We start from the raw sequence: 25,414 nt of genomic DNA, 5'->3' as shown, positions 1-25,414 counted from the left end.
AAAGTAGACAATTCAATAAAAAACATACACAATGCTGTTCACTATGATATGCGGTAATGTGCAAAATGTATAGGCAGTTTTGAAAACAAAATGCTGTAGATGAAGAATTCTTTCAGAAATAGCAGAGTTAATAGGTTTATTTTTATCAATAAACAAAATGTAAAGTAAATGAACAGAAGAGAAATCCAAATCCAATCCATATTCGCTGTGACCGTCCTTTGCCTTCAAACCAGCATCAATTCTTCTAGGTAGACTTGTACACAGTTTTTTGAAGGAACTCCGTAGGTAGGTTGTTCCAAACATCTTGGAGAACTAAGTACAGATCTTCTGTGCATGTCGATTGTTAATATTTAAAAAACACCGACTGCAGCTTGTATTTTATCCACAGGGTGGTGAACTCATTTATTGTCAGTGGAATGCGGAGACAGGAAGTGATAGAAGATACAGACAGGAAGTGATGTCTTCTACAGACAGGAATTTGCTAGAGAGAGCCATGTTTGCAGGAATTAGAGGGAGATATTCCATCACACGGCAGCAGAGGAGGTAACGAGATGTGTTTTACATTTAAATCCAGTAACCCTCCGTCATGTCCGTCCTCTTCCTCCATAATCACTGAGATGGCCTTTAAATTCCGCAGATGCTTTTAATATGTACACACTACAGTTACATATCCAACTGTTCGTCAAAGGCCTCTGGTTTATAGACCGGATACATCCTAAATATAGAGCCATTTATCCAACTGTCCATCCAGAGCCTCTGGTTTGTAGACCAGATACATTCTAAATATAGAACCATTTATCCAACTGTCCATCCAGAGCCTCTGGTTTATAGACAGGATACATCCTAAATATAGAACCATTTATCCAACTGTCCATCCAGAGCCTCTGGTTTGTAGACCATATACATTCTAAATATAGAACCATTTATCCAACTGTCCATCCAGAGCCTCTGGTTTATAGACCGGATACATCCTAAATATAGAACCATTTATCCAACTGTCCATCCAGAGCCTCTGGTTTATAGACCGGATACGTCCTAAATATAGAACCATTTATCCAACTGTCCATCCATAGCCTCTGGTTTGTAGACCAGATACATTCTAAATATAGAACCATTTATCCAACTGTCCATCCAGAGCCTCTGGTTTATAGACCGGATACGTCCTAAATATAGAACCATTTATCCAACTGTCCATCCATAGCCTCTGGTTTATAGACCAGATACATTCTAAATATAGAACCATTTATCCAACTGTTCATCCAGAGCCTCTGGTTTATAGACCAGATACATCCTAAATATAGAACCATTTATCCAACTGTCCATCCAGGGCCTCTGGTTTATAGACCAGATACATCCTAAATATAGAGCCATTTATCCAACTGTCAACCCAGAGCCTCTGGTTTATAGACTTAGATACATAATGGACAGGAAGTGAAAGAAAGAAGTCCTTACTCCTCCCCCAGTCATTATAAGCCTAAAATGGAAGATTTTGGTAGGGGTTGTTATTTAAAGGGGAATTTACAATGTCAGAACTATGGAGGAACTCTGTGCAGACATTATTCATCCCAGTACATCCAGATAATTCTCTGTTTATTATCCATCTACAGAGAGGAGAGTCCTGTATAGATCACATCAATGAAGATGGAGAAGGGCCAAAATCACACAACTGAAAGGATATGGAACCTCACACTGGAGATCATCTACCTGCTGACTGGAGAGGTGAGGAGGATTCTGGGAGTGTTCAATCATTCTTAACTCTATTAATAAAACACAGACCTGCCTGGTTAGGTGAGGAGGATTCTGATATACTATTAATTGATGTATATTACAGGACTGTACTGTAGTTATGAAGTCATCTATTGAGAATAATATAAGAGGGGGAAGTCACCGCTTGTCCACAAGACAAAGAGAAAGACAAGACCCCATCACCATGTATCCACCACCCCTCCTAACCCTACAGAAAAATAGTGAGCAGAAGATTCTAGAAGTCACCAAGAAGATCACTGAGCTACTGACAGGAGAGGTGAGCGGTGGTGGGAATTCTGGGACATTATCCAGTAACAGACAAGGGATGGGTCTGGATGGTGACTGTATCATTGTGTGTGTCAGGTTCCTATAAGGTGTCAGGATGTCACTGTCTATTTCTCCATGGAGGAGTGGGAGTATTTAGAAGGACACAAGGATCTCTACAAGGACGTCATGATGGAGAATCAGCCGCCCCTCACATCACCGGGTAAGAGGAGACTTTATTGTAAAGGAGAGAGCAGTACGGAGGCTCCACCTAGATCCCCCATCATCTGATAAACACATAGAAACAATGTATTCAGTCAGTGTGTGTGTTTCCTACAGATGGATCCAGTAATGGGAACCCACCAGAGAGATGTCCCCGTCCTCTGTATTCCTGGGATTCCCACAGGAAGATCACACCATCCCTAATTTATATTTATGGGTATAGTCATCTAGAACAAGACTATCCCTCATCCACACAGCTCTAAAAACAAGGCACCTCTTCCATATACAGAGAGTTTTTTTATTTAAATACACACAAAGTTTGCTTCTCATGTACAAAATAGAGATCATCACATCCTTCTGTAAAGGAAATACTGAGAAACCTTAACTGTCAACAAGAACATCATCGATGTGCCCACCCCACTACCCAATGTATCATCTGTATTGTGCCCAACAAATGAAGTGGACAAAGCGTACACCATATGAAAGGTCCATCTCCATTCCCCAATATAACGTCATGTTCCCAACAAATGAGGAGGAGATACTGGACACCATATGAAAGGTCCATCTCCATTCCCCAATATAACGTCATGTTCCCAACAAATGAGGAGGAGATACTGTACACCATATGAAAGGCTCATCTCCATTCCTCAATATAACGTCATGTTCCCAACAAATGAGGAGGAGATACTGTACACCATATGAAAGGTCCATCTCCATTCCTCACTATGATGTCATGTTCCCAACAAATGAGGAGGAGATACTGTACACCATATGAAAGGTCCTCCTCCATTCCTCAATATAACGTCATGTTCCCAACAAATGAACCATATGAAAGGTCCTCCTCCATTCCTCAATATAACGTCATGTTCCCAACAAATGAGGAGGAGATACTGTACACCATATGAAAGGTCCATCTCCATTCCCCAATATAACGTCATGTTCCCAACAAATGAGGAGGAGATACTGGACACCATATGAAAGGTCCATCTCCATTCCCCAATATAACGTCATGTTCCCAACAAATGAGGAGGAAATACTGTACACCATATGAAAGGTCCATCTCCATTCCTCAATATAACGTCATGTTCCCAACAAATGAGGAGGAGATACTGTACACCATATGAAAGGCTCATCTCCATTCCTCAATATAACGTCATGTTCCCAACAAATGAGGAGGAGATACTGTACACCATATGAAAGGTCCATCTCCATTCCTCACTATGATGTCATGTTCCCAACAAATGAGGAGGAGATACTGTACACCATATGAAAGGTCCTCCTCCATTCCTCAATATAACGTCATGTTCCCAACAAATGAGGAGGAGATACTGTACACCATATGAAAGGTCCTCCTCCATTCCTCAATATAACGTCATGTTCCCAACAAATGAGGAGGAGATACTGTACACCATATGAAAGGTCCATCTTCATTCCTCAATATAACGTCATGTTCCCAACAAATGAGGAGGAGATACTGTACACCATATGAAAGGTCCATCTTCATTCCTCAATATAACGTCATGTTCCCAACAAATGAGGAGGAGATACTGTACACCATATGAAAGGCTCATCTCCATTCCTCAATATAACGTCATGTTCCCAACAAATGAGGAGGAGATACTGTACACCATATGAAAGGTCCATCTCCATTCCTCACTATGATGTCATGTTCCCAACAAATGAGGAGGAGATACTGTACACCATATGAAAGGTCCTCCTCCATTCCTCAATATAACGTCATGTTCCCAACAAATGAGGAGGAGATACTGTACACCATATGAAAGGTCCATCTCCATTCCTCAATATAACGTCATGTTCCCAACAAATGAGGAGGAGATACTGTACACCATATGAAAGGTCCATCTCCAATCCTCAATATAACGTCATGTTCCCAACAAATGAGGAGGAGATACTGTACACCATATGAAAGGTCCATCTCCATTCCTCAATATAACGTCATGTTCCCAACAAATGAGGAGGAGATACTGTACACCATATGAAAGGCCCATCTCCATTCCTCAATATAACGTCATGTTCCCAACAAATGAGGAGGAGATACTGTACACCATATGAAAGGTCCATCTCCCTTCCTCACTATGATGTCATGTTCCCAACAAATGAGGAGGAGATACTGTACACCATATGAAAGGTCCTCCTCCATTCCTCAATATAACGTCATGTTCCCAACAAATGAGGAGGAGATACTGTACACCATATGAAAGGTCCATCTCCATTCCTCAATATAACGTCATGTTCCCAACAAATGAGGAGGAGATACTGTACACCATATGAAAGGTCCATCTCCATTCCTCAATATAACGTCATGTTCCCAACAAATGAGGAGGAGATACTGTACACCATATGAAAGGTCCATCTCCATTCCTCAATATAACGTCATGTTCCCAACAAATGAGGAGGAGATACTGTACACCATATGAAAGGTCCATCTCCATTCCTCAATATAACGTCATGTTCCCAACAAATGAGGAGGAGATACTGTACACCATATGAAAGGTCCATCTCCATTCCTCAATATAATGTCATGTTCCCAACAAATGAGGAGGTGATACTGTACACCATATGAAAGGTCCATCTCCATTATTCATTATGTCATCATGTTTTCAAGAAATGAGGCGGAGGAAGGTCCATCTCCTTTCTCCATTTCCAACATGAAAGTGCTTCAATATATCAAAATAAAAAAAAAACTGTCCAGCGCTCCACACACAACATGCACAGTGCTGTGTCTCTTCTGTTTTCTTGTGTAAAATTCTCATCCAGAAATTAATAAAAATTCTTTCAGTGCTGCACTCCACCCGCTATTCTCCACCTTCACATTGGAGAACTGACCGTATCTCCAGGACTCCTCACTTACCAATGGCTCATTAAAGTGGTTGTATTCATATTTTTTTATTTCTTTTTTTCTTCTTTGAAAAGCGAGTGATTTTGGGGGCTTTACATACTTTTATTTTTTTTTCTTCTTCTTTGAAAAGCAAGTGATTTTGGGTGTTCTTCACATACATATAATTTTTTTTTATTTTATTTTTTTTCTTCTTCTTTGAAAAGCGAGTGAATTTGGGTGTTCTTCATATTTTTTTTATTTTTTTTTTCTTCTTTGAAAAGTGAGTGAATTTGGGTGTTCTTCATATTTTTTTTATTTTTTTTTTCTTCTTTGAAAAGTGAGTGAATTTAGGTGTTCTTCATATTTTTTTTTCTTTTTTTTTTTTCTTCTTTGAAAAGCGAGTGATTTTGGGGGATTTACATACTTTTATTTTTTTCTTATTCTTCTTTGAAAAGTTACTGAATTTGTGTTCTTCATATTTTTTATTATTATTTTTTTCTTCTTTGAAAAGTGAGTGATTTTGGGTGTTCTTCATATTTTTTTATTTCTTTTTTTCTTCTTTGAAAAGCGAGTGATTTTGGGGGATTTACATACTTTTATTTTTTTCCTTCTTCTTCTTTGAAAAGTTACTGAATTTGGGTGTTCTTCATATTTTTTTTATTTTTTTTCTTCTTCTTTGAAAAGCGAGTGATTTTGGGTGTTCTTCACAATGATTGATTTTTGGGGCTTTTCATACTTTTATTTATTTTTTCTTCTTCTTTGAAAAGCGAGTGATTTTGGGTGTTCTTCATATTTTTTTTATTTTTTTTCTTCTTCTTTGAAAAGCGAGTGATTTTGGGTGATTTTCATACTTTTATTTATTTATTTTTCTTCTTTGAAAAGCAAGTGATTTTGGGTGTTCTTCATATTTTTTTATTTTTTTATTCTTTGAAAAGCGAGTGAATTTGGGTGTTCTTCATATTTTTTTTATTTATTTTTTTCCTTCTTTGAAAAGCGAGTGATTTTTGGGTGTTCTTCATATTTTTTTTATTTTTTTTCTTCTTCTTTGAAAAGTGAGTGATTTTGGGTGATTTTCAAACTTTTATTTATTTATTTTTCTTCTTTGAAAAGCAAGTGATTTTGGGTGTTCTTCATATTTAATTTTTTTTTCCTTCTTTGAAAACTGAGTGAATTTGGGTGTTCTTCATATTTTTTTTTATTTTTTTTTTATTCTTTGAAAAGCGAGTGAATTTGGGTGTTCTTCATTTTTTTTTTCCTTCTTCTTCTTTGAAAAGCGAGTGATTTTGGGTGTTCTTCATATTTTTTTATTTTTTTATTCTTTGAAAAGCGAGTGAATTTGGGTGTTCTTCATATTTTTTCTATTTATTTTTTCTTCTTTGAAAAGTGAGTGAATTTGGGTGTTCTTCAAATTTTTTTTTATTTTTTTCTTCTTCTTTGAAAAGTGAGTGATTTTGGGTGTTCTTCACATACATATATATTTTTATTTTTTTATTTTTTTCTTCTTCTTTGAAAAGTGAGTGATTTTGGGTGTTCTTCACATACATATATATTTTTATTTTTTTATTTTTTTATTCTTCTTTGAAAAGTGAGTGATTTTGGGTGTTCTTCATATTTTTTTTCCTCCAGTTGAGTGTTGAGAACGCTCCCCTTGATTCCATAAGTGATGTAAATAGAAGGTAAATTGGATAAACATGGAATGGTTTCTAGGGGGGTCCTGTGTGGCATATCTGCCATGCATTATATACATGATTTATATATGAGGACATGGTGGGTTTCCATGTGTTGCTCATCCTTCCCATCATCTATATGGTTTAGTATTTCATTATTTCCTTCTTATCCTTCAACAGTTTTTAAGAAGTCTTTAATAATAAGCATTAAATCCCACAATTAGACTTCATTTTTTATACTTGTGATTTATATTGGTATAAATACAAGTTTTTTTCCCCTCATTTCTCTATTTTTATTTTTGTTTTTGTTTTGAATACATTTCTTTCTTACATGTTTATATTATCTATTTTTGTTTTGACTATTTTATGATCAGATGTTTTAGCATTTAAAAAATGTTTTTATGTCGGTGAAGTTTTGGTGTTGATTGCTCTTTAACTTAACAGGTGTTCTGTGTTAGGTGATTGATTTGATCTACGCCTTTAAATAACTTGTATTGTGAGCATTTCAATTGTTGTTTTTCTTTTTTTTTTGGCGTGAAACGCGTCGACTGATCACCAATTTTGCAATTTTCGTCTGGCTCATGACAATAAAGAAATTTCTACGGCATCTTTCGGAGCCAAGTGTGCAATCGATCTTTTCTTCTCTTTTTGATATTGCCTACGGTGATGAGTCGGGATTAGCAATTTGGACCGGGTTGTGTCGTTTTTTTTTTTTTTTTTGCCTGAAGCGGGTGTTCTATGTGCTGATTGGTGGAGAGCGCTGCAGACGGTGATGGCGTGGCAGCCATCTTTGTTGATGAGTCTGGGGTGAATCTGAGGTGAGAAGATACCGGCAGGTATGGTATGAGATAACTGGAGATGTAGTATAGAGGTGGTGGTCCTGGATGATCTTCCATTGGAGGATACAAGGGCTTAATGACCCATTGGTAAGAGAGAGGTCATAGAATTCCGGTGAGTTCTCCGATGTGAAGGTGGAGGATAGCGGGTGGTGTGGAGCACTGAGAACATTTTTATTAGACTCTGGAATAAAATTTTGCACACGAGAACAGAAGAGACATCGCACTGTGCACTTTGTGTTTGGAGCTCTGGACACTTTCGCTTGGTTTGTAGTCATATTTTTCTCCTCTAATTGCCCCCAAATCCATGCCGGAGCTCTTATAGATTATTTGGTGAAGGACCAACATATATGACTCCCGAAAGGAAGGTTTTAACATTTAATGGTAAATTGTTTCCCAACAGGTGGACACAATGTCCGGAATACCTCTGAGGAACATCTCATTGTATCTCCAGATTATGAAGCAGAAGATAATAACATTGTACAATATTCTCCCATTACTCCAAATATACATCCCAGACCTTCCCAATTAGGGAGATCAATGGATCCCTCTAATCCTGAGGAATCTTCTCATGGATCATAGGATCTCACAGTACAGATACCTCAATAGATCCTTCTATTCCCAAGGAATCTTCTTCAAGCCATGAAGGAGTTCCCACAGAAGAGAGTTCATTGTCATGTTCAGAGTGCGGGAAACTGTTTGCAAAAAAATCGTCACTTCTTAGGCACAAGAAAACTCACACAGGTGAGCGTCCCTATTCATGTTCAGAGTGCGGGAAATGTTTCGCTCGAAATAGAGACCTTCTGAATCATCACAGGATTCACACAGGTGAACACCCTTATTCATGTCCAGAGTGCGGGAAATCTTTCTTTAAAAAAGGAATCCTTCCTAAACACCAGAAAATTCACACAGACGAGCGTCCTTATCCATGTTCCGAGTGCGGGAAAAGTTTCACGAGAAAGTTTCACGAGAAGACTATAGGATCTCACAGTACAGATACTTCAATAGACCCTTCTAATCCCAAGGAATCTTCTTCAAGCCATGAAGGAGTTTCCACAGAAGAGAGTCCATTGTCATGTTCACAGTGCGGGAAATTGTTTGTAAAAAAATCTGCACTTCTTAGGCACAAGAAAATTCACACAGGTGAACGTGCCTATTCATGTTCAGAGTGCGGGAAATGTTTCAGTCGGAAAGGAACTTTTCTTAGACACCAGAAATATCGCCACGAAGATGTGAGTCCCTACTCATGTTCAGAGTGCGGGAAATGCTTCATTGAGAAAGGAAAGCTTATTAGACACCAAAAAACTCACACAGGTGAGCGTCCCTATTCGTGTTCAGAGTGCGGGAAATGTTTCCTTTATAATGGAGAACTTATAATACATCAGAGAATTCACACAGGTGAACGTCCCTATTCATGTTCAGAGTGTGGGAAACGTTTTGTTTCTAATGGAGTCCTTCTAAAACACCAGAGATTTCACACGGGCGAACGCCCCTATTCATGTTCAGAGTGCGGGAAATCTTTCATTGTTAAAGGAAAACTAGTTAGACACCAAAGAACTCACACGCGTGAGTGTCCCTATTCATGTTCAGAGTGTGGGAAATCTTTCCTTTATAATGACGACCTTCTAATACATCAGAGAATTCACACTGGTGAGCGTCCCTATTTATGTTCAGAGTGTGGAAAATCTTTCAGTAATAGACGAAAGCTTGTTTATCACCAGAGAATTCACACTGGTGAGCATCCCTATTCATGTCCAGATTGCGGGAAATCTTTCGGTCATAAAGGAAACCTTGATATACACCGAATAATTCACACGGGTGAGCGTCCATATTCATGTTCAGAGTGCGGGAAATCTTTCTCTTTTAAAGGAAGCCTTGTTAGACACCAGAGAATTCACACGGGTGACCTTCCTTATTCATGTTCAGAGTGCGGAAAATCTTTCAGTGATAAAGGAGGCCTTGTTAAACACCAGAGAATTCATACGGGTGAGCGTCCTTACGCATGTTTAGGGTGCGGGAAATCTTTCACAGTAAAACAATATTTAGTTAAACACCAGAAAACTCACTCTGATGAGCGTCCTTAATCATATGCAGGGTGCGGGAAATGTTTTTATCACAAAATATCACTTGTTGCAGACCAGAAAAATCACACAAGCTAACAACCTTTTTCATATTCATATTTTGGGGGCAGGGCAACAATTTTTTTTGGGGTACACTTTTTGGTTTAGGGGCATGACATATTAGGTATCTATTTACTCGGCGTACCATTATCTTTCACATTATACAAAAAAATTGGGGTTAATAATGGGAGTTTTTTTTGGGGGGGGGGGTTATTCTTTAAAGTGATTTTTTTCCTCTTAAAAATTGCTTTAAAAAATTGCTGCGCAAATACCATGTGTTATAACAAATTGCAATAATCGCTATTTTATTTTCTAGGGTCTCTGCTAAAATATATATATCTATATAATGTTTTCAAGTTCTAAGTAATTTTCTAGCAAGACAATTATGTTTTTTACATGTAGGAGAGAAATGTCAGAATTGGTCTGGGTGGCAAGCAGTTAAGACAGATAAAGCTTTCTTTTGGTTGTGTTTTTGTTTACTCTGTAAAGGAAAAAAAAAACAGTTTCCTTCATTTTCTGTTGCAAATAAATCATATTTCTTCAAAATGTATTCTGCTATATTTCTTTTCTAAAATAAAAAAAACAGTTTTACACTCTAAAAACTACGATAGAAATTTCTGAAAATCGATCAGTCCTGAGGCTCTGATGGCTTATCTTGTTTCCTGAGGCCCTAAAATGACACCCAGAAACACATTACTCTGCTCTTCCTCAGTATGAGAATACCACATGCGTGAGTTTTTTGCTGCTTTTATGCATAGAGAGGCCCAAAATTCAAGGAGCACTTTCAACTTTCAGGCTCTCTAGGGGCATAAATTGCACGTCTAACTTTCTGCCTATGTTTAACAATTCTTGAGGCTCTAATGTTACAGAACAGTTGAAACACCCCAAAACTGACCCAATTTTGCAAAGTCCGGCATATTTATTTGGAGATATGGTGAGTCTTTAGAAACACTTTTTTGCCATAATGTTTTGGGAAATGATTTTTTTTTTTACATATAGCTGTCAATTAACAAGATATTTTTCAAACAGCATGGGCATATTTAGAATTTACCCCCCCCCCCCCCCCCAAAAAAAATACATTCTGCTATTCCTCCTGAGCATGGGGATACCACATATAGTAGAGTCTAGTCACATAGAGGGGCCTGAAATCCAAGGAGCGCCTTCAAGCTTTCAATAGGCATAAATTAGGCATCACATTTTTTGACTACTGTACCTATCTTGTGTTTGGAGGCCCCTGGAGCACCAGTACAGTAAAAACACCCACAAATCTCCCCATTTTGAAGTAAACACCACACTGTAATTTTTTTTTAAAGTCAACATGAATTTTATGAATGTTTAATTTCTCTGCCACGTGTTTTTGGAAAATGTGGCAAGAATATTTCTACCATACATTATAGGCATACTTAGAATTAGAAACTGACAATAAATTGACCTTTTCAGAGCCTAACCACATACAGAGGCCCAAAATCCAAAGAGCACCTTCAGGTTTGCAAGAGGCATAAATTATGCATATGATTACTTAACATATCGCATTTTGGAGGCCCTGGAGCACCCACAGGTTGACCTTTTTGGAAAGCAAACACCATAAATTTGTTTTCAAGAGGCAAGGTGAGTCTTTTGAATATTTCATTTATTGTCCCACATTTTTGTAAAATAAAGAAAATATTAGTTTTTTTACAAAAAATTTTCAATGTATAAGCTATTCCTACCACACAGCATAGACATAGACTTAAAATTAGGGTTGCCACCTGTCCGGGATTCACCCGGACAGTACGGGTTTTGAATCATGTGTCCGGGTCTCTGCCCGCCTGAGACCCGGGCACATTATTCAGACCCGCTGGTGGCTCCCTGTGCAGCGTGCCTTGTCTACACAGTGACAGGCGGCCCTCTAATTAACTTCCCCGTCGAATGATAGTAACGGAATGTCTGCTGCAGCTTGTGCGGGTGATCTTGGTTCCCGCACGCCGCCAGTGAGCTCCACTGCCTCCACTTTTCATCACAGGGCAGAGCCGACATGTCTCCCCGCTGTCCCCAGCTCCACAGATTAGTGCAGAGAAAGTTCTGTGGAGAGAACTGAACCCGCCCCTCCTCCTCCTGCTGTGTTGTCTTCCTGTGTACACAGAGGAGGAGGGGGGAGGGGGGCTCACCACGCTGCCGACAACGCTGCTGGACTGAGTTCATCTGTCAACGAATCCACACAGTGAGTCTTCCAAAGGTGGGGGGCATGTACAAGAGGGTGAGGGGGGAACTAGCCTGCAGTTCACTTTGTGTGATTGGGGGGGGGGGATATCTTCTAGGGGGCACTTAAGTAACTGTGCTACAAGGGGGCTGGGATATGAAATCCACCCCCCTTAGCACATATCCCCCTCCCAATATTAAAGAGATGATGTCTGCCACAGAGGGGATGACCCTTGGCACCGCACAAGAGATGTGAAAAATTGTTCCATGTGCCCATACTAGTGCCCCCCCCCCCAGGCAAGTTAGTGGAGCAAAGTGTGGGTTCCAGCTCACAGGGAAGTTTCACACTATGAAAACACAGGAACGGGATGTGCGATTCACATGATACCCGGGTGCAATTTCAGCCCAATTATATATGCAGTCTCTGACTCTCCTGTAGTATGTAGGGATGAGCGCAGTCGTGTTCACATGGAACACGTGCAGAGCCCACCAGGAAGTCGGCGCAGCGCTGCGCTAATCACAGGCAGTGAGACATTGTCCCGATGTGCGGCTGCAGAGATCAGGCAATGTCTCACTGCCTGTGATTAGCGCAGCGCAGCGCTGCGTCGACTTCCTGGCGGGCTCTGCACGTGTTCCATGCGAACACACCTGAGCTCATCCCTAGTAGTATGTCTGCAGTCTCTGACCATCTCCTGTACTATGTCTGCAGTCTCTGACCATCTCCTGTACTATGTCTGCAGTCTCTGACCATCTCCTGTACTATGTCTGCAGTCTCTGACCATCTCCTGTACTATGTCTGCAGTCTCTGACCATCTCCTGTACTATGTCTGCAGTCTCTGACCATCTCCTGTACTATGTCTGCAGTCTCTGACCATCTCCTGTATCATGTATGCAGTCTCTGACCATCTCCTGTATCATGTATGCAGTCTCTGACCATCTCCTGTACCATGTCCGCATACTCTCTGACCATCTACTGTATCATGTATGAAGTTTCTTAACATCTCCTGTACTATATCTGCAGTTTATTACCATCTCCTGTAATTTGTCTGCAGTCTCTGACCATTTCCTGGACCACATCTACACACTCTCTGACAGTCTCTGGCCATCTCCTGTAGCATGTGCTCACACACTCTGACTATCTCCTGTATCGTGTCTGCAGTCTCTGACCATCTCCTGTATCATGTATGCAGTCTCTAACCATCTCCTGTAGTATGTCTGCCGTCTCTGACCATCTCCTGTACTATGTCTGCAGTCTCTGACCATCTCCTGTATTATGTCTGCAGTCTCTGACCATCTTATGTACTATGTCTGCAGTCTCTGACCATCTTCTGTACTATGTCTGCAGTCTCTGACCATCTCCTGTACCATGTTTGCAGTCTCTGACCATCTCCTGTATCATGTATGCAGTCTCTGATCATCTCCTGTAGTATGTCTGCCATCTCTGACCATCTCCTGTACTATGTCTGCAGTCTCTGACCATCTTCTGTACTATGTCTGCAGTTTCTGACCATCTTCTGTACTATGTCTGCAGTCTTTGACCATCTCCTGTACTATGTCTGCAGTCTCTGACCATCTCCTGTACTATGTCTGCAGTCTCTGACCATCTCCTGTACTATGTCTGCAGTCTCTGACCATCTCCTGTACTATGTCTGCAGTCTCTGACCATCTCCTGTATCATGTATGCAGTCTCTGACCATCTCCTGTATCATGTATGCAGTCTCTGACCATCTCCTGTACCATGTCCGCATACTCTCTGACCATCTACTGTATCATGTATGAAGTTTCTTAACATCTCCTGTACTATATCTGCAGTTTATTACCATCTCCTGTAATTTGTCTGCAGTCTCTGACCATTTCCTGGACCACATCTACACACTCTCTGACAGTCTCTGGCCATCTCCTGTAGCATGTGCTCACACACTCTGACTATCTCCTGTATCGTGTCTGCAGTCTCTGACCATCTCCTGTATCATGTATGCAGTCTCTAACCATCTCCTGTAGTATGTCTGCCGTCTCTGACCATCTCCTGTACTATGTCTGCAGTCTCTGACCATCTCCTGTATTATGTCTGCAGTCTCTGACCATCTTATGTACTATGTCTGCAGTCTCTGACCATCTTCTGTACTATGTCTGCAGTCTCTGACCATCTCCTGTACCATGTTTGCAGTCTCTGACCATCTCCTGTATCATGTATGCAGTCTCTGATCATCTCCTGTAGTATGTCTGCCATCTCTGACCATCTCCTGTACTATGTCTGCAGTCTCTGACCATCTTCTGTACTATGTCTGCAGTTTCTGACCATCTTCTGTACTATGTCTGCAGTCTTTGACCATCTCCTGTACTATGTCTGCAGTCTCTGACCATCTCCTGTACTATGTCTGCAGTCTCTGACCATCTCCTGTACTATGTCTGCAGTCTCTGACCATCTCCTGTACTATGTCTGCAGTCTCTGACCATCTCCTGTATCATGTATGCAGTCTCTGACCATCTCCTGTATCATGTATGCAGTCTCTGACCATCTCCTGTACCATGTCCGCATACTCTCTGACCATCTACTGTATCATGTATGAAGTTTCTTAACATCTCCTGTACTATATCTGCAGTTTATTACCATCTCCTGTAATTTGTCTGCAGTCTCTGACCATTTCCTGGACCACATCTACACACTCTCTGACAGTCTCTGGCCATCTCCTGTAGCATGTGCTCACACACTCTGACTATCTCCTGTATCGTGTCTGCAGTCTCTGACCATCTCCTGTATCATGTATGCAGTCTCTAACCATCTCCTGTAGTATGTCTGCCGTCTCTGACCATCTCCTGTACTATGTCTGCAGTCTCTGACCATCTCCTGTATTATGCCTGCAGTCTCTGACCATCTTCTGTACTATGTCTGCAGTCTCTGACCATCTCCTGTACCATGTTTGCAGTCTCTGACCATCTCCTGTATCATGTATGCAGTCTCTGACCATCTCCTGTACTATGTCTGCAGTCTCTGACCATCTTCTGTACTATGTCTGCAGTTTCTGACCATCTTCTGTACTATGTCTGCAGTCTTTGACCATCTCCTGTACCATGTCTGCAGTCTCTGACCATCTTCTGTACTATGTCTGCAGTCTCTGACCATCTCCTGTACTATGTCTGCAGTCTCTGACCATCTCCTGTATCATGTATGCAGTCTCTGATCATCTCCTGTAGTATGTCTGCAGTCTCTGACCATCTCCTGTACTATGTCTGCAGTCTCTGACCATCTTCTGTACTATGTCTGCAGTCTCTCACCATCTTCTGTACTATGTCTGCAGTCTCTAAACCATCTCCTGTATCATGTATGCAGTCTCTGACCATGTCCGCACACTCTCTGACCATCTACTGTATCATGTATGAAGTTTCTTAACATCTCCTGTACTATATCTGCAGTTTCTTGCCATCACTTGTACTTTGTCTGCAGTCTCTGGCCATCTCTTGTAGCATGTGCTCACACACTCTGACTATCTCCTGTATCATGTATGCAGTCTCTAACCATCTCCTGTAGTATGTCTGCCGTCTCTGACCATCTCCTGTACTATGTCTGAAGTCTCTGACCATCTCCTGTACTATGTCTGCAGTCTCTGACCATCTCCTGTACTATGTCTGCAGTCTCTGACCATCTCCTGTATAATGTATGCAGTCTCTGATCATCTCCTGTAGTATGTCTGCAGTCTCTGACCATCTTCTGTACTATGTCTGCAGTCTCTGACCATCTTCTTTACTATGTCTGCAGTCTCTGACCATCTCCTGTACTATGTCTGCACTCTCTGACAATCTACTGTATCATGTATGAAGTTTCTTAACATCTCCTGTACTATATCTGCAGTTTATTACCATCTCCTGTATTATGTCTTCAGTCTCTGACCATTTGCTGTACTATGTCTGCAGTCTGTGACCATCTCCTGGACCACATCTACACACTCTCTGACCATCTACTGTATCATGAATGCAGTTTCTTAACATCTCCTGTACTATATCTGCAGTTTCTTGCCATCACTTGTACTTTGTCTGCAGTCTCTGGCCATCTCCTGTAGCATGTATGCAGTCTCTAACCATCTCCTGTAGTATGTCTGCCGTCTCTGACCGTCTCCTGTACTATGTCTGCAGTCTCTGACCATCTCCTGTACTATGTCTGCAGTCTCTGACCATCTCCTGTATTATGTCTGCAGTCTCTGACCATCTCCTGTATTATGTCTGCAGTCTCTGACCATCTCCTGTATTATGTCTGCAGTCTCTGACCATCTCCTGTATCATGTCTGCAGTCTCTGACCATCTCCTGTATCATGTCTGCAGTCTCTGATCATCTCCTGTATCATGTATGCAGTCTCTGATCATCTCCTGTATCATGTCTGCAGTCTCTGACCATCTTCTCTATCATGTCTGCAGTCTCTGACCATCTCCTGTACTATGTCTGCAGTCTCTGACCATCTCCTGTATCATGTATGCAGTCTCTGACCATCTTCTGTACTATGTCTGCAGTCTCTGACCATCTCCTGTATCATGTATGCAGTCTCTAACCATCTTTTGTACCATGTCTGCACACTCTCTGACCATCTCTTGTATTATTGTCTGCAGTTTCTAACCATCTCCTGTAGCATGTTTGCAGTCTCTGACAATCTCTTGTATCATGTCTGTAGCCTCAAATCATCTCTTGTATTATGGCAGCACAGTCTCCTAGTCTAATATAGGATGAAATGAGAGCCACCAAGCCGGAGCTCAGAGAGGACCATCTGACTGAGACCTGCATGGTGCACCTGAGTGGTGGTCAGTGACAGCGTAGCAAGGCCTGTCCGAGGGGGATCATTGATGTAAGGGGCAGTGAATACAGTAAGGTAAAGGGGCACTGATATAGAGGTTACCCCTTCTATCATTAACCCCCCCCCCTCACCTTACCTTATTGCATTCACTCTGCAGAAGGTGCTCTATGGTGACCAGAGTCCCCCCCATACAATACGCATACATACTTAGGCTCATGTATCATGTACAGCCAATGCCTTACAGGAAAATTACACTGGGAGGCTCCTCACCAAACATTACACACTACATATACACTATATTGTACATTACACACACCTGCACAATATACACTATATTATACATTAAACACACCTGCACTATTTTCAATTGGTTACACCCACTGTTCACCGCTGCGCTTTGCTGCGTTACTACTTCCCTAGGGCACACAGAGGTGTCCCAGGTATTTTGCAATCTCATAGTCTATGCTACAAAAAAAATGCTAAGCCCCGCTGAAGTGTTCGGGTTTGGCTTGAAGAAAAGGTGGCAACCCTACTTAAAATTACACCCCAAAAACACCATGTACTACTTCTCGCGAGCATAGAGGGGCTGTCACATACTTTTGTAGGAGGCTGAGCTGACGATAGGGCCTCCATTGACAGAGGTACAAGGCTCAAAGAAGCATGGGAGCCTATTGTAACAGAAAGCAGCATTTGGAGCCGACAGCTAGGTAACAGGCAACTTCCAGAGACAGAGACATAGTCACAATAAGCCAGGGTCATACATGGTAAGGCAGAGAGAAGCAAAGTCAGGTAGCAGGCTGAGGTCGGTACCAGGAAAGCAGACAGAGCAAGGACCAGTAGCAAACTGGGGTCAGTATCAGGAAAGCAGGCAAAGCATAGTCAGTGATGAGCCGAGGTCAATATCTAGCAAAGTCAGGAACAAGCTGGGTCAGCAGCTAGAAGTCTCAGCAAAATCAGGAACAAAGGTCACGGGGAATCTGAAGAACATCCAGTGATTAGCACATATCAAGGCCTAATTTTTACATAAGCATCTCTTCTCCTTCTCCATCTCTTCTCCATTCCCAAGAATAGGCTGTGTAAGCATCAATATGTCAGTGCCTGTTGGTTAGTGGCCCAAGTTCACCTATATGCTGAAACATGTGCATGCGCATTAGCTGCATGAGCATGAACATCAGCTGTATTAGTTTCCTGGTAGGGGCCCAAAATCCAAAGAGCACCTTTAGACTTGCAAAGGGCATAACTACGCATTTAATTTTCTGACTACCTAATATATAGGCCTTGGTTCCTGGAGATTAGGAAGGTTGTTGCTGGCTGCATTAATCTACTGACATTGTCATTGGTGTGGCAGTGATCAGGAACACTATTGCTGCTTACAATGGTTTGGCAACACAGGCACTGGTGTGGCTAGAGACCAGGAAGACTGTTACTGACTTATACTGGTCTGATAACACTGGTTTTGCTACAATTAAGGATACTTTTGCTGATCGCACTGGCCTGGTAACACTGGGACTGGTGTGGCAGTGATCAGGAACTGTTGCTGTCTTAAACTAGTCTGGCAACACTGGGACTGGTGTGGCAGCAATTGGGAACACTGTTGTCCATTATGAGGGTTCCCACCAGTCCTCCAGGTGGTTCCCAACTCTACATACATCACGTGCCCATTATGAGGGTTCCCACCAGTCCTCCAGGGTGATCCCAACTCTACATACCTCCTGTGCTCATTATGAAGGATTCCTGCCATAATGCACTCCTCCTTTATACTCTGCACACCTCTAATGTCCATTATGAAAGTTCCCAGCAGTCCTCCAGGGAGGTCTCAACGCTGCACACCTCCTGTGTGCATTATGAAAGGTTCCTGCCCTAATGTGCACCTCCTGTAAACTCTGCAGACCTCCAATGTCCATTATGAGGGTTCCCACCAGTCCTCCCGGGGTGGGGGGTCCCAACTCTGCACACCTCCTGTACTCAATATGAATGGGTTCCATAATCCCTAAGGTTAGGTTTGTGGCAGAACATGCGAACAGACCAAAAATTTGTGCAAACATGCAAACCCCATTAAAGTCTATGGGATGCGAACGTGAAAAATCAAAAGTGCTAATTTTAAAGGCTAATATGCAAATTATTGTCAGAAAAAGTGTTTGGGGACCCGGGTCCTGCCCCAGGGGACATGAATCAATGCAAAAAAAAGTTTTAAAAATGGCAGTTTTTTCGGGAGCAGTGATTTTAACCACTTGCCGCCCGCCCTATTACAAATAGACGGCGGCAAAGTGGTTTCATAATCCTGACCGGACGTCATATGACGTCCTCAGGATTATGAGCCGCTGCGCGCCCCCAGGGGCGCGCATCGCGGCGATCGTTGTTGCGGGTTGTCAGTCTGACACCCGGCAACTACGATCTCGGTAAAGAGTCTCCGACGGAGACTCTTTACCACGTGATCAGCCGTGTCCAATCACGGCTGATCACAGTGTAAATGGGAAGAGCCGGTGATCGGCTTTTCCTCACTCGCGTCTGTCAGACGCGAGTAGAAGAGAGCCGATCGGCTGCTCCTCTGACAGGGGGGGTCTGTACTGATCGATTATAAGCACAGCCCCCCCGAGGATGCCCACACTGGACCACCAGGGACGCCACCAGACCACCAGGGATGCCCAGCAGAGGTAATCCTCCCTAGACCACCAGGGATGCCAGTCAGGCACAATGGATGGCAATCAGTGCCCATAATGGATGGCAATCAGTGCCCACAATGGGCATCACTGATTGGCATGCATTATTGTTTGGCACTGATTGGCATCCATTAGTACATTATAACACCTGTGCTGCTAATGAGTGCCCACCTGTGCTGCTAATGAGTGCCCACCTGTGCCGCTAATGAGTGCCCACCTGTGCCGCTAATGAGTGCCCACCTGTGCCGCCTATCAGTGCCCACCCATGCCCATCTGTGCCGCCTACCAATGCCCATCTGTGCCGCCTACCCATGCCCATCTGTGCCGCCTACCCATGCCCATCTGTGCCGCCCATCCATGCCAATCCGTGCCAGCTATCAGTGACAATTTGTGCCACCTATCAGTGTCCATCCGTGTCGCCCATCAGTGTCGCCCATCCGTGTCGCCTATCAGTGTCGCCTATCAGTGCCGCCTATCAGTGCCGCCTATCAGTGTCCATCAATGCCAGCTCATCAGTGCCACTTCATTGGTGCCCATCAGTGCCGCCTTATCAGTGCCCATCAGTGTAGCCCCATCAGTGCCCATCTGTGAAGGAGAAAACGTACTTATTTACAAAGTTTTGAAACTGAAACAAAAAAAAACATTTTGTTTTTCAAAATTTTCGGTATTTTTTTATTTGTAGCACAAAAAATAAAAACCGCAGAGGTGATCAAATACCACCAAAAGAAAGCTCTATTTGTGGGAAAAAAATGATAAAAATTTCATTTGAGTACAGTGTAGCATGACCGCGCAATTGTCATTCAAAGTGCGACAGCGCTGAAAGCTCAAAATTGGTCTGGGCAGGAAGGTGTTTAAGTGCCCTGTATTGAAGTGGTTAATAATGCTTTAAGTGAAACAATAAAATTGAAATATTCCTTAGAACAGTCCCTTCACAAAATTACATTTCTAAAGGAATTAAAGTCATTTAAAACTGCTTGCGGCTGTAATGTAATGTTGCCCCCCAGCCCATCACTAGGCCCTTTGAGTCTGAGTCTGGTATGGATATTAAGGTTAACCCCGCACCCTTCAAGTACCCTGTCCATTATTCCATGCAGTGTGTGCTCCAACAGCTGCGTGTGGAGTCGCTGCAGCATTGCTAACGTTGAGTTCCACCTGGTGGGCATGTCACAGATGAGGTGGTTCTTGGGCAGGTTTGAAGGTCAGGCAGCCGAGCACTGGCATTATATGACTGGCGGAAATGCCCACAGACTTTCCTGGCCTGCCTCAGGAGATCCTGTAAACCCGGGTACCTGCACAAGAACCGCTGCACCACTAACTGAATAAACTGAGTGCTCAAAGCAAGTGAAATGACACTCTCTCTCGCCACCAAAAACACACTACACAAGGCCAACTTGCAGGTGGCCTTATATAGTGTGGAGCGTGGACTTCACCCCCTGAGCCATAATTGGCCAAAGGCACCCTGCCTTTGGGCAATTATGGTTCTCTTTGCTAATGGCGCTGTGATTGGCCAAAGCATGCGGGTCATAGTGCATTCTTGGCCAATCATCAGCCAGAAATGCACTGCGATGACGCAGTGCATTATGGGGCATGACGCGCCGCTCAAATTTGGCGCAACGCCCCATAATGTTCAAGCTTCATCGAACGATCAAACAGAAATCTCATCCCTACTTGGGTACAAATGAAAGGCCTTGAGCTAATGAGCAAACTATATATATTTAGCCTACTTTCACACTGGAGCGTCGCTGGCGTTGGCGGTAAAGCAGCGCTATATTTAGTTATAACCCCCGCTAGCGGCCGAAATAGGGTTCAAACCGCTCGCAAAGCGCCGATGCGGCTGCACTTTGCAGCCAGAATTTGCAGCGCTGCCCCATTGTTTTCAATGGGAAGGGTCGCTTTAGGAGCGGTAAATACACCGCTCCTACAGCGCTCCAAAGATGCGGCTTGCAGGAATTTTTTGACTGTCCTGCAAGCGCACCGATTCTGTGTGAAAGCACTCGGGCTTTCACACTGGAGACACAGCAGCGGCTGTTTCAGGGCGCTTTGCAGGCTCTATTTTTAGTGTGAAAGGGCCCTTAATGGTCATATAAAGTAGACAATTCAATAAAAACAACACACACAATGCTGTTCACTATAGATATGCAGTAATGCGCAAAATGTATAGGCAGTTTTGGAAAAAAAATGCTGTAGATGAAGAATGCTTTCAGAACTAGCAGAGTTACTAGTTTATTTTTATCAATCAACAAAATGTAAATTAAATGAACAGAAGAGAAATCCAAATCCAAACAATATTTGGTGTGACCGCCCTTTGCCCTCAAACCAGCAGCAATTCTTCTAGGTAGACTTGAACAGAGTTTTTTGAAGGAACTCGGTAGGTAGGTTGTTCCAAACATCTTGGAGAACTAAGTACAGATCTTCTGTGGATGTCGGCTGTTAATATTTAAAAAACACTGACTGCAGCTTGTATTTTATCCACAGGTGGTGAACTCATTTATTGTCAGTGGAATGCAGAGATGGGAAGTGATAGAAGATACAGACAGGAAGTGATGCCTTCTACAGACAGGAAGTGATGTCTTCTACAGACAGGAAGTGATGTCATCTACAGACAGGAAGTTGCTAGAGAGAGCAACGTTTGCAGGAATTAGAGGGAGATATTCCATCACACGGCAGCAGAGGAGGTAACAGCATGTGTTTTACATTTAAATACAGTAACCCCCATCATGTCCATCCTCTTCCTCCATAGTCACTGAGAAGGCCTTTAAATTTGGCAGATGCTTATAATATGTACACACTACAGTTACATATCCAACTGTTCAACCAAGGCCTCTGGTTTATAGACCAGATACGTCCGAAATAGAGAGCCATTTATCCAACTGTCCATAGAGAGCCTCTGGTTTAGAGACCGGATACATCCTAAATATAGAACCAATTATCCAACTGTCAATCCAGAGCCTATGGTTTATAGACCAGATACATCCTAAATATAGAGACATCTATTCAACTGTCCATCTAGAGCCTCTGGTTTATAATCAAGATACATTCTAAATATAGAGCCATTTATACAAGTTTTACTCCAGAGTCTCTGGTTTATAGACCTGATACATCCTAAATATAGAATAATTTACCCAACTGTCAACCCAGAGCATCTGGTTTATAGACCGGATACATAATGGATAGGAAGTGAAAAAAAAGTCCCAACTCTTCCCCAGTTATGCCAAGCCTAAAAATTGAAGATTTTGGGTTGTTATTTAAAGGGAATTTACAATGTCAGAACTATGGAGGAACTCTGTGCAGACATTTTTCGTCTCAGTACAGCCCAGATAATTCTCAGTTTATTATCCGTCTACAGAGAGGAGTGTCCTGTATAGATCATATAATCACATAAAAATGGAGACGGGCCAAAATCACATGACTGAAAGGATATTGGACCTCACTCTGGAGATCATCTACCTGCTGACCGGAGAGGTGAGGAGGATTCTGGGAGGTCACATGACATCACTCTTATCTCTATTAATAAAACACAGACCTGACTGGAGAGGTGGGGAGGATTCTGGGAAGTCCGTAGTGATAATTGTTACTTTTTCTCTTTACACAGGATTATGAAGTAATGAGAAGCATGTCTGGTAATCCATTAACATCAAGCAACCGTCATGAAATTACATCACCCATCACAGTGCCTCCAACTCCCTGCCTGACAACAGAGGTAACCAGTGCCAAGAAGATTCTACAAGTCATCAAGAAGATCATTGGTCTGCTAACAGGAGAGGTGAGCGGTGGTGGGAATTCTGGGACATTATCCAGTAACAGACAAGGGATGTGTCTGGATGGTGACTGTATCATTGTGTGTGTCAGGTTCCTATAAGGTGTCAGGATGTCACTGTCTATTTCTCCATGGAGGAGTGGGAGTATTTAGAAGGACAAAAGGATCTCTACAAGGACGTCATGATGGACAATCAAAAGCTTCTCAATTCTGTAAATATGAATAAAAATAATCTCCATAATGGGATATTAATACTCGCACTGGAGATCGTCTGTCTACTGACTGGAGAGGTGAGGAGGATTCTGGGAGTGTTTAATCATTCTTAACTCTTTTATTAAAACACAAACCTGCCTTGTTAGGTGAGGAGGATTCTGATATACTATTAATTGATGTATATTACAGGACTGTACTGTAGTTATGAAGTCATCTATTGAGAATAATATGAGAAGGAGAAGTCACCGCTTGTCCACAAGACAAAGAGAAAGACAAGGCCCCATCACCATGTATCCACCAACCCTCCTAACCCTACAGAAAAATAATGAGAAGAAGATTCTAGAAGTCAACAACAAGATGATGGAGCTGCTGACAGGAGAGGTGAGCGGTGCCGGGAATTCTGGGAGATTATCCAGTAACAGACAAGGGATGTGTCTGGATGGTGACTGTATCATTGTGTGTGTCAGGTTCCTATAAGGTGTCAGGATGTCACTGTCTATTTCTCCATGGAGGAGTGGGAGTATTTAGAAGGACACAAGGATCTCTACAAGAACGTCATGATGGAGAATCAGCCTCCCCTCACATCACCGGGTAAGAGGAGACTTTATTGTAAAGGAGAGAGCAGTACGGAGGCTCCACCTAGATCCCCCATCATCTTATAAACACATAGAAACAATGTATTCAGTCAGTGTGTGTGTTTCCTACAGATGGATCCAGTAATGGGAACCCACCAGAGAGATGTCCCCATCCTCTGTATTCCCGGGATTCCACACAGGAAGATCACAACATCCATAATTTTATATATATTGGGTATAGTCATTTAGAACCAGACTATCCCTCATCCACACAGCTCTAAACACAAGGCACCTCTTCCATATACAGAGTTTTTTTATTTAATTACACACAAAGTTTGCTGCTCATGTACAAACTAGAGATTATCACATCTTTCTGTAAAGGAAATATTGAGAAACCTTAACTGTCAACAGCAAGAACATCATCGATGTACCCACCCCACTACCCAATGTATCATGTATATTGTGCCCAACAAATGAGGTGTAGATATGGTACACCATATGAAAGGTCCATCACCATTCCTCAATATAACGTCATGTTCCCAACAAATGAGGGGATACTGTACACCAATGTTTCTCAACTCCAGTCCTCAAGTACCCCAACAGGTAATGTTTTCAGGCTTCCCATTATTTTGCACAGCTGATTTGATCAGTTTCACTGCCATAGTAATTCCCACAGCTGTTTCATCTGAGGGAAATCCTGAAAACATGACCCGTTGGGGGTAGTTGAGGACTGGAGTTGAGAAACATTGCTTTACACCATATGAAAGGTCCATCTCCATTATTCATTATGTCATGTTTACAAGAAATGAGGTGGAGGAAGGTCCATCTCCTTTCTCAACTTCCAACATGAAAGTGCTTCAATATACCAAAACTGTCCAGCGCTCCACACACAATGTGCACAGTGCTGTGTCTATTCTGTTTTCTTGTGCAAAATTCTCATCCAGAAATGAATAAAAATGCTTTCAGTGCTGCACTCCACCCGCTATTCTCCACCTTCACATTGGAGAAGTGACCGTATCTCCAGGACTCCTCACTTACCAATAGTTCATTAAGAGCTTGTATCCATCAAGGGGAAGATCATCCAAGGCCACCTTCTCAATGTCATCATTGACAGCATTGTGGCTCCTCCCCATTCGGTCACATTGCAGAGCTTTTGGAGTTGCTCTCTGACATTGGCGGTATTCTGTGTGCTGATTGGTGGAGAGCGCTGCAGAAGGTGATGGCATAGCAGCCATCTTTGTTGATATTTCAGAGTCTGGGATGGATCTGAGGTGAGAAGATACCGGCAGGTATGGTATGAGATAACTGGAGATGTAGTATAGAGGTGGTGGTCCTGGATGATCTTCCCCTTGGGGGATACAAGGGCTTAATGACCCATTGGTAAGAGAGAGGTCATAGAATTCTGGTGAGTTCTCCGATGTGAAGGTGGGGGGATAGCGGGTGGTGTGGAGCACTGAGAACATTTTTATTAAACTCTGGAAGAGAATTTTGCACACGAAAATAGAAGAGACATAGCACTGTGCACTTTGTGTGTGGAGCTCTGGACACTTTCGCTT

The 25,414-nt window shown here is 42.4% G+C and overlaps 2 protein-coding genes across 2 annotated transcripts in view; both read left to right on the top strand.

Annotated features, from left to right (window-relative positions):
* Positions 1 to 448: 448 nt before the first annotated feature.
* On the top strand, positions 449 to 10,244 carry LOC143956219 (uncharacterized). The gene is given in 6 exon segments (XM_077466395.1): positions 449 to 543; positions 1,608 to 1,719; positions 1,832 to 2,023; positions 2,110 to 2,233; positions 7,978 to 8,148; positions 8,151 to 10,244. Coding segments are annotated over 5 exon segments (2,079 nt in total). The 5' UTR covers positions 449 to 543; positions 1,608 to 1,635; the 3' UTR covers positions 9,659 to 10,244.
* Positions 10,245 to 21,836: 11,592 nt separating this feature from the next.
* LOC143955188 (uncharacterized) overlaps positions 21,837 to 25,414 on the top strand; it is a 49,169-nt gene continuing 45,591 nt past the window's right edge. Inside the window, 4 exon segments of the mRNA XM_077465279.1 lie at positions 21,837 to 21,988; positions 22,660 to 22,775; positions 22,906 to 23,076; positions 23,751 to 23,874. Of these exon segments, the coding sequence (XP_077321405.1) occupies positions 22,698 to 22,775; positions 22,906 to 23,076; positions 23,751 to 23,874 (373 nt within the window). The 5' untranslated portion in view covers positions 21,837 to 21,988; positions 22,660 to 22,697.

This window comes from Lithobates pipiens, unplaced genomic scaffold, assembly GCF_037356315.1.
Source record: "Lithobates pipiens isolate NorthernLeopardFrog02 unplaced genomic scaffold, aLitPip1_a1.2 Scaffold_35, whole genome shotgun sequence".
NCBI classification, from domain to species: Eukaryota; Metazoa; Chordata; class Amphibia; order Anura; family Ranidae; genus Lithobates; species Lithobates pipiens.
Note: the sequence above shows the minus strand (reverse complement) of the source record. Positions and strands in the feature narration are given on the sequence as shown.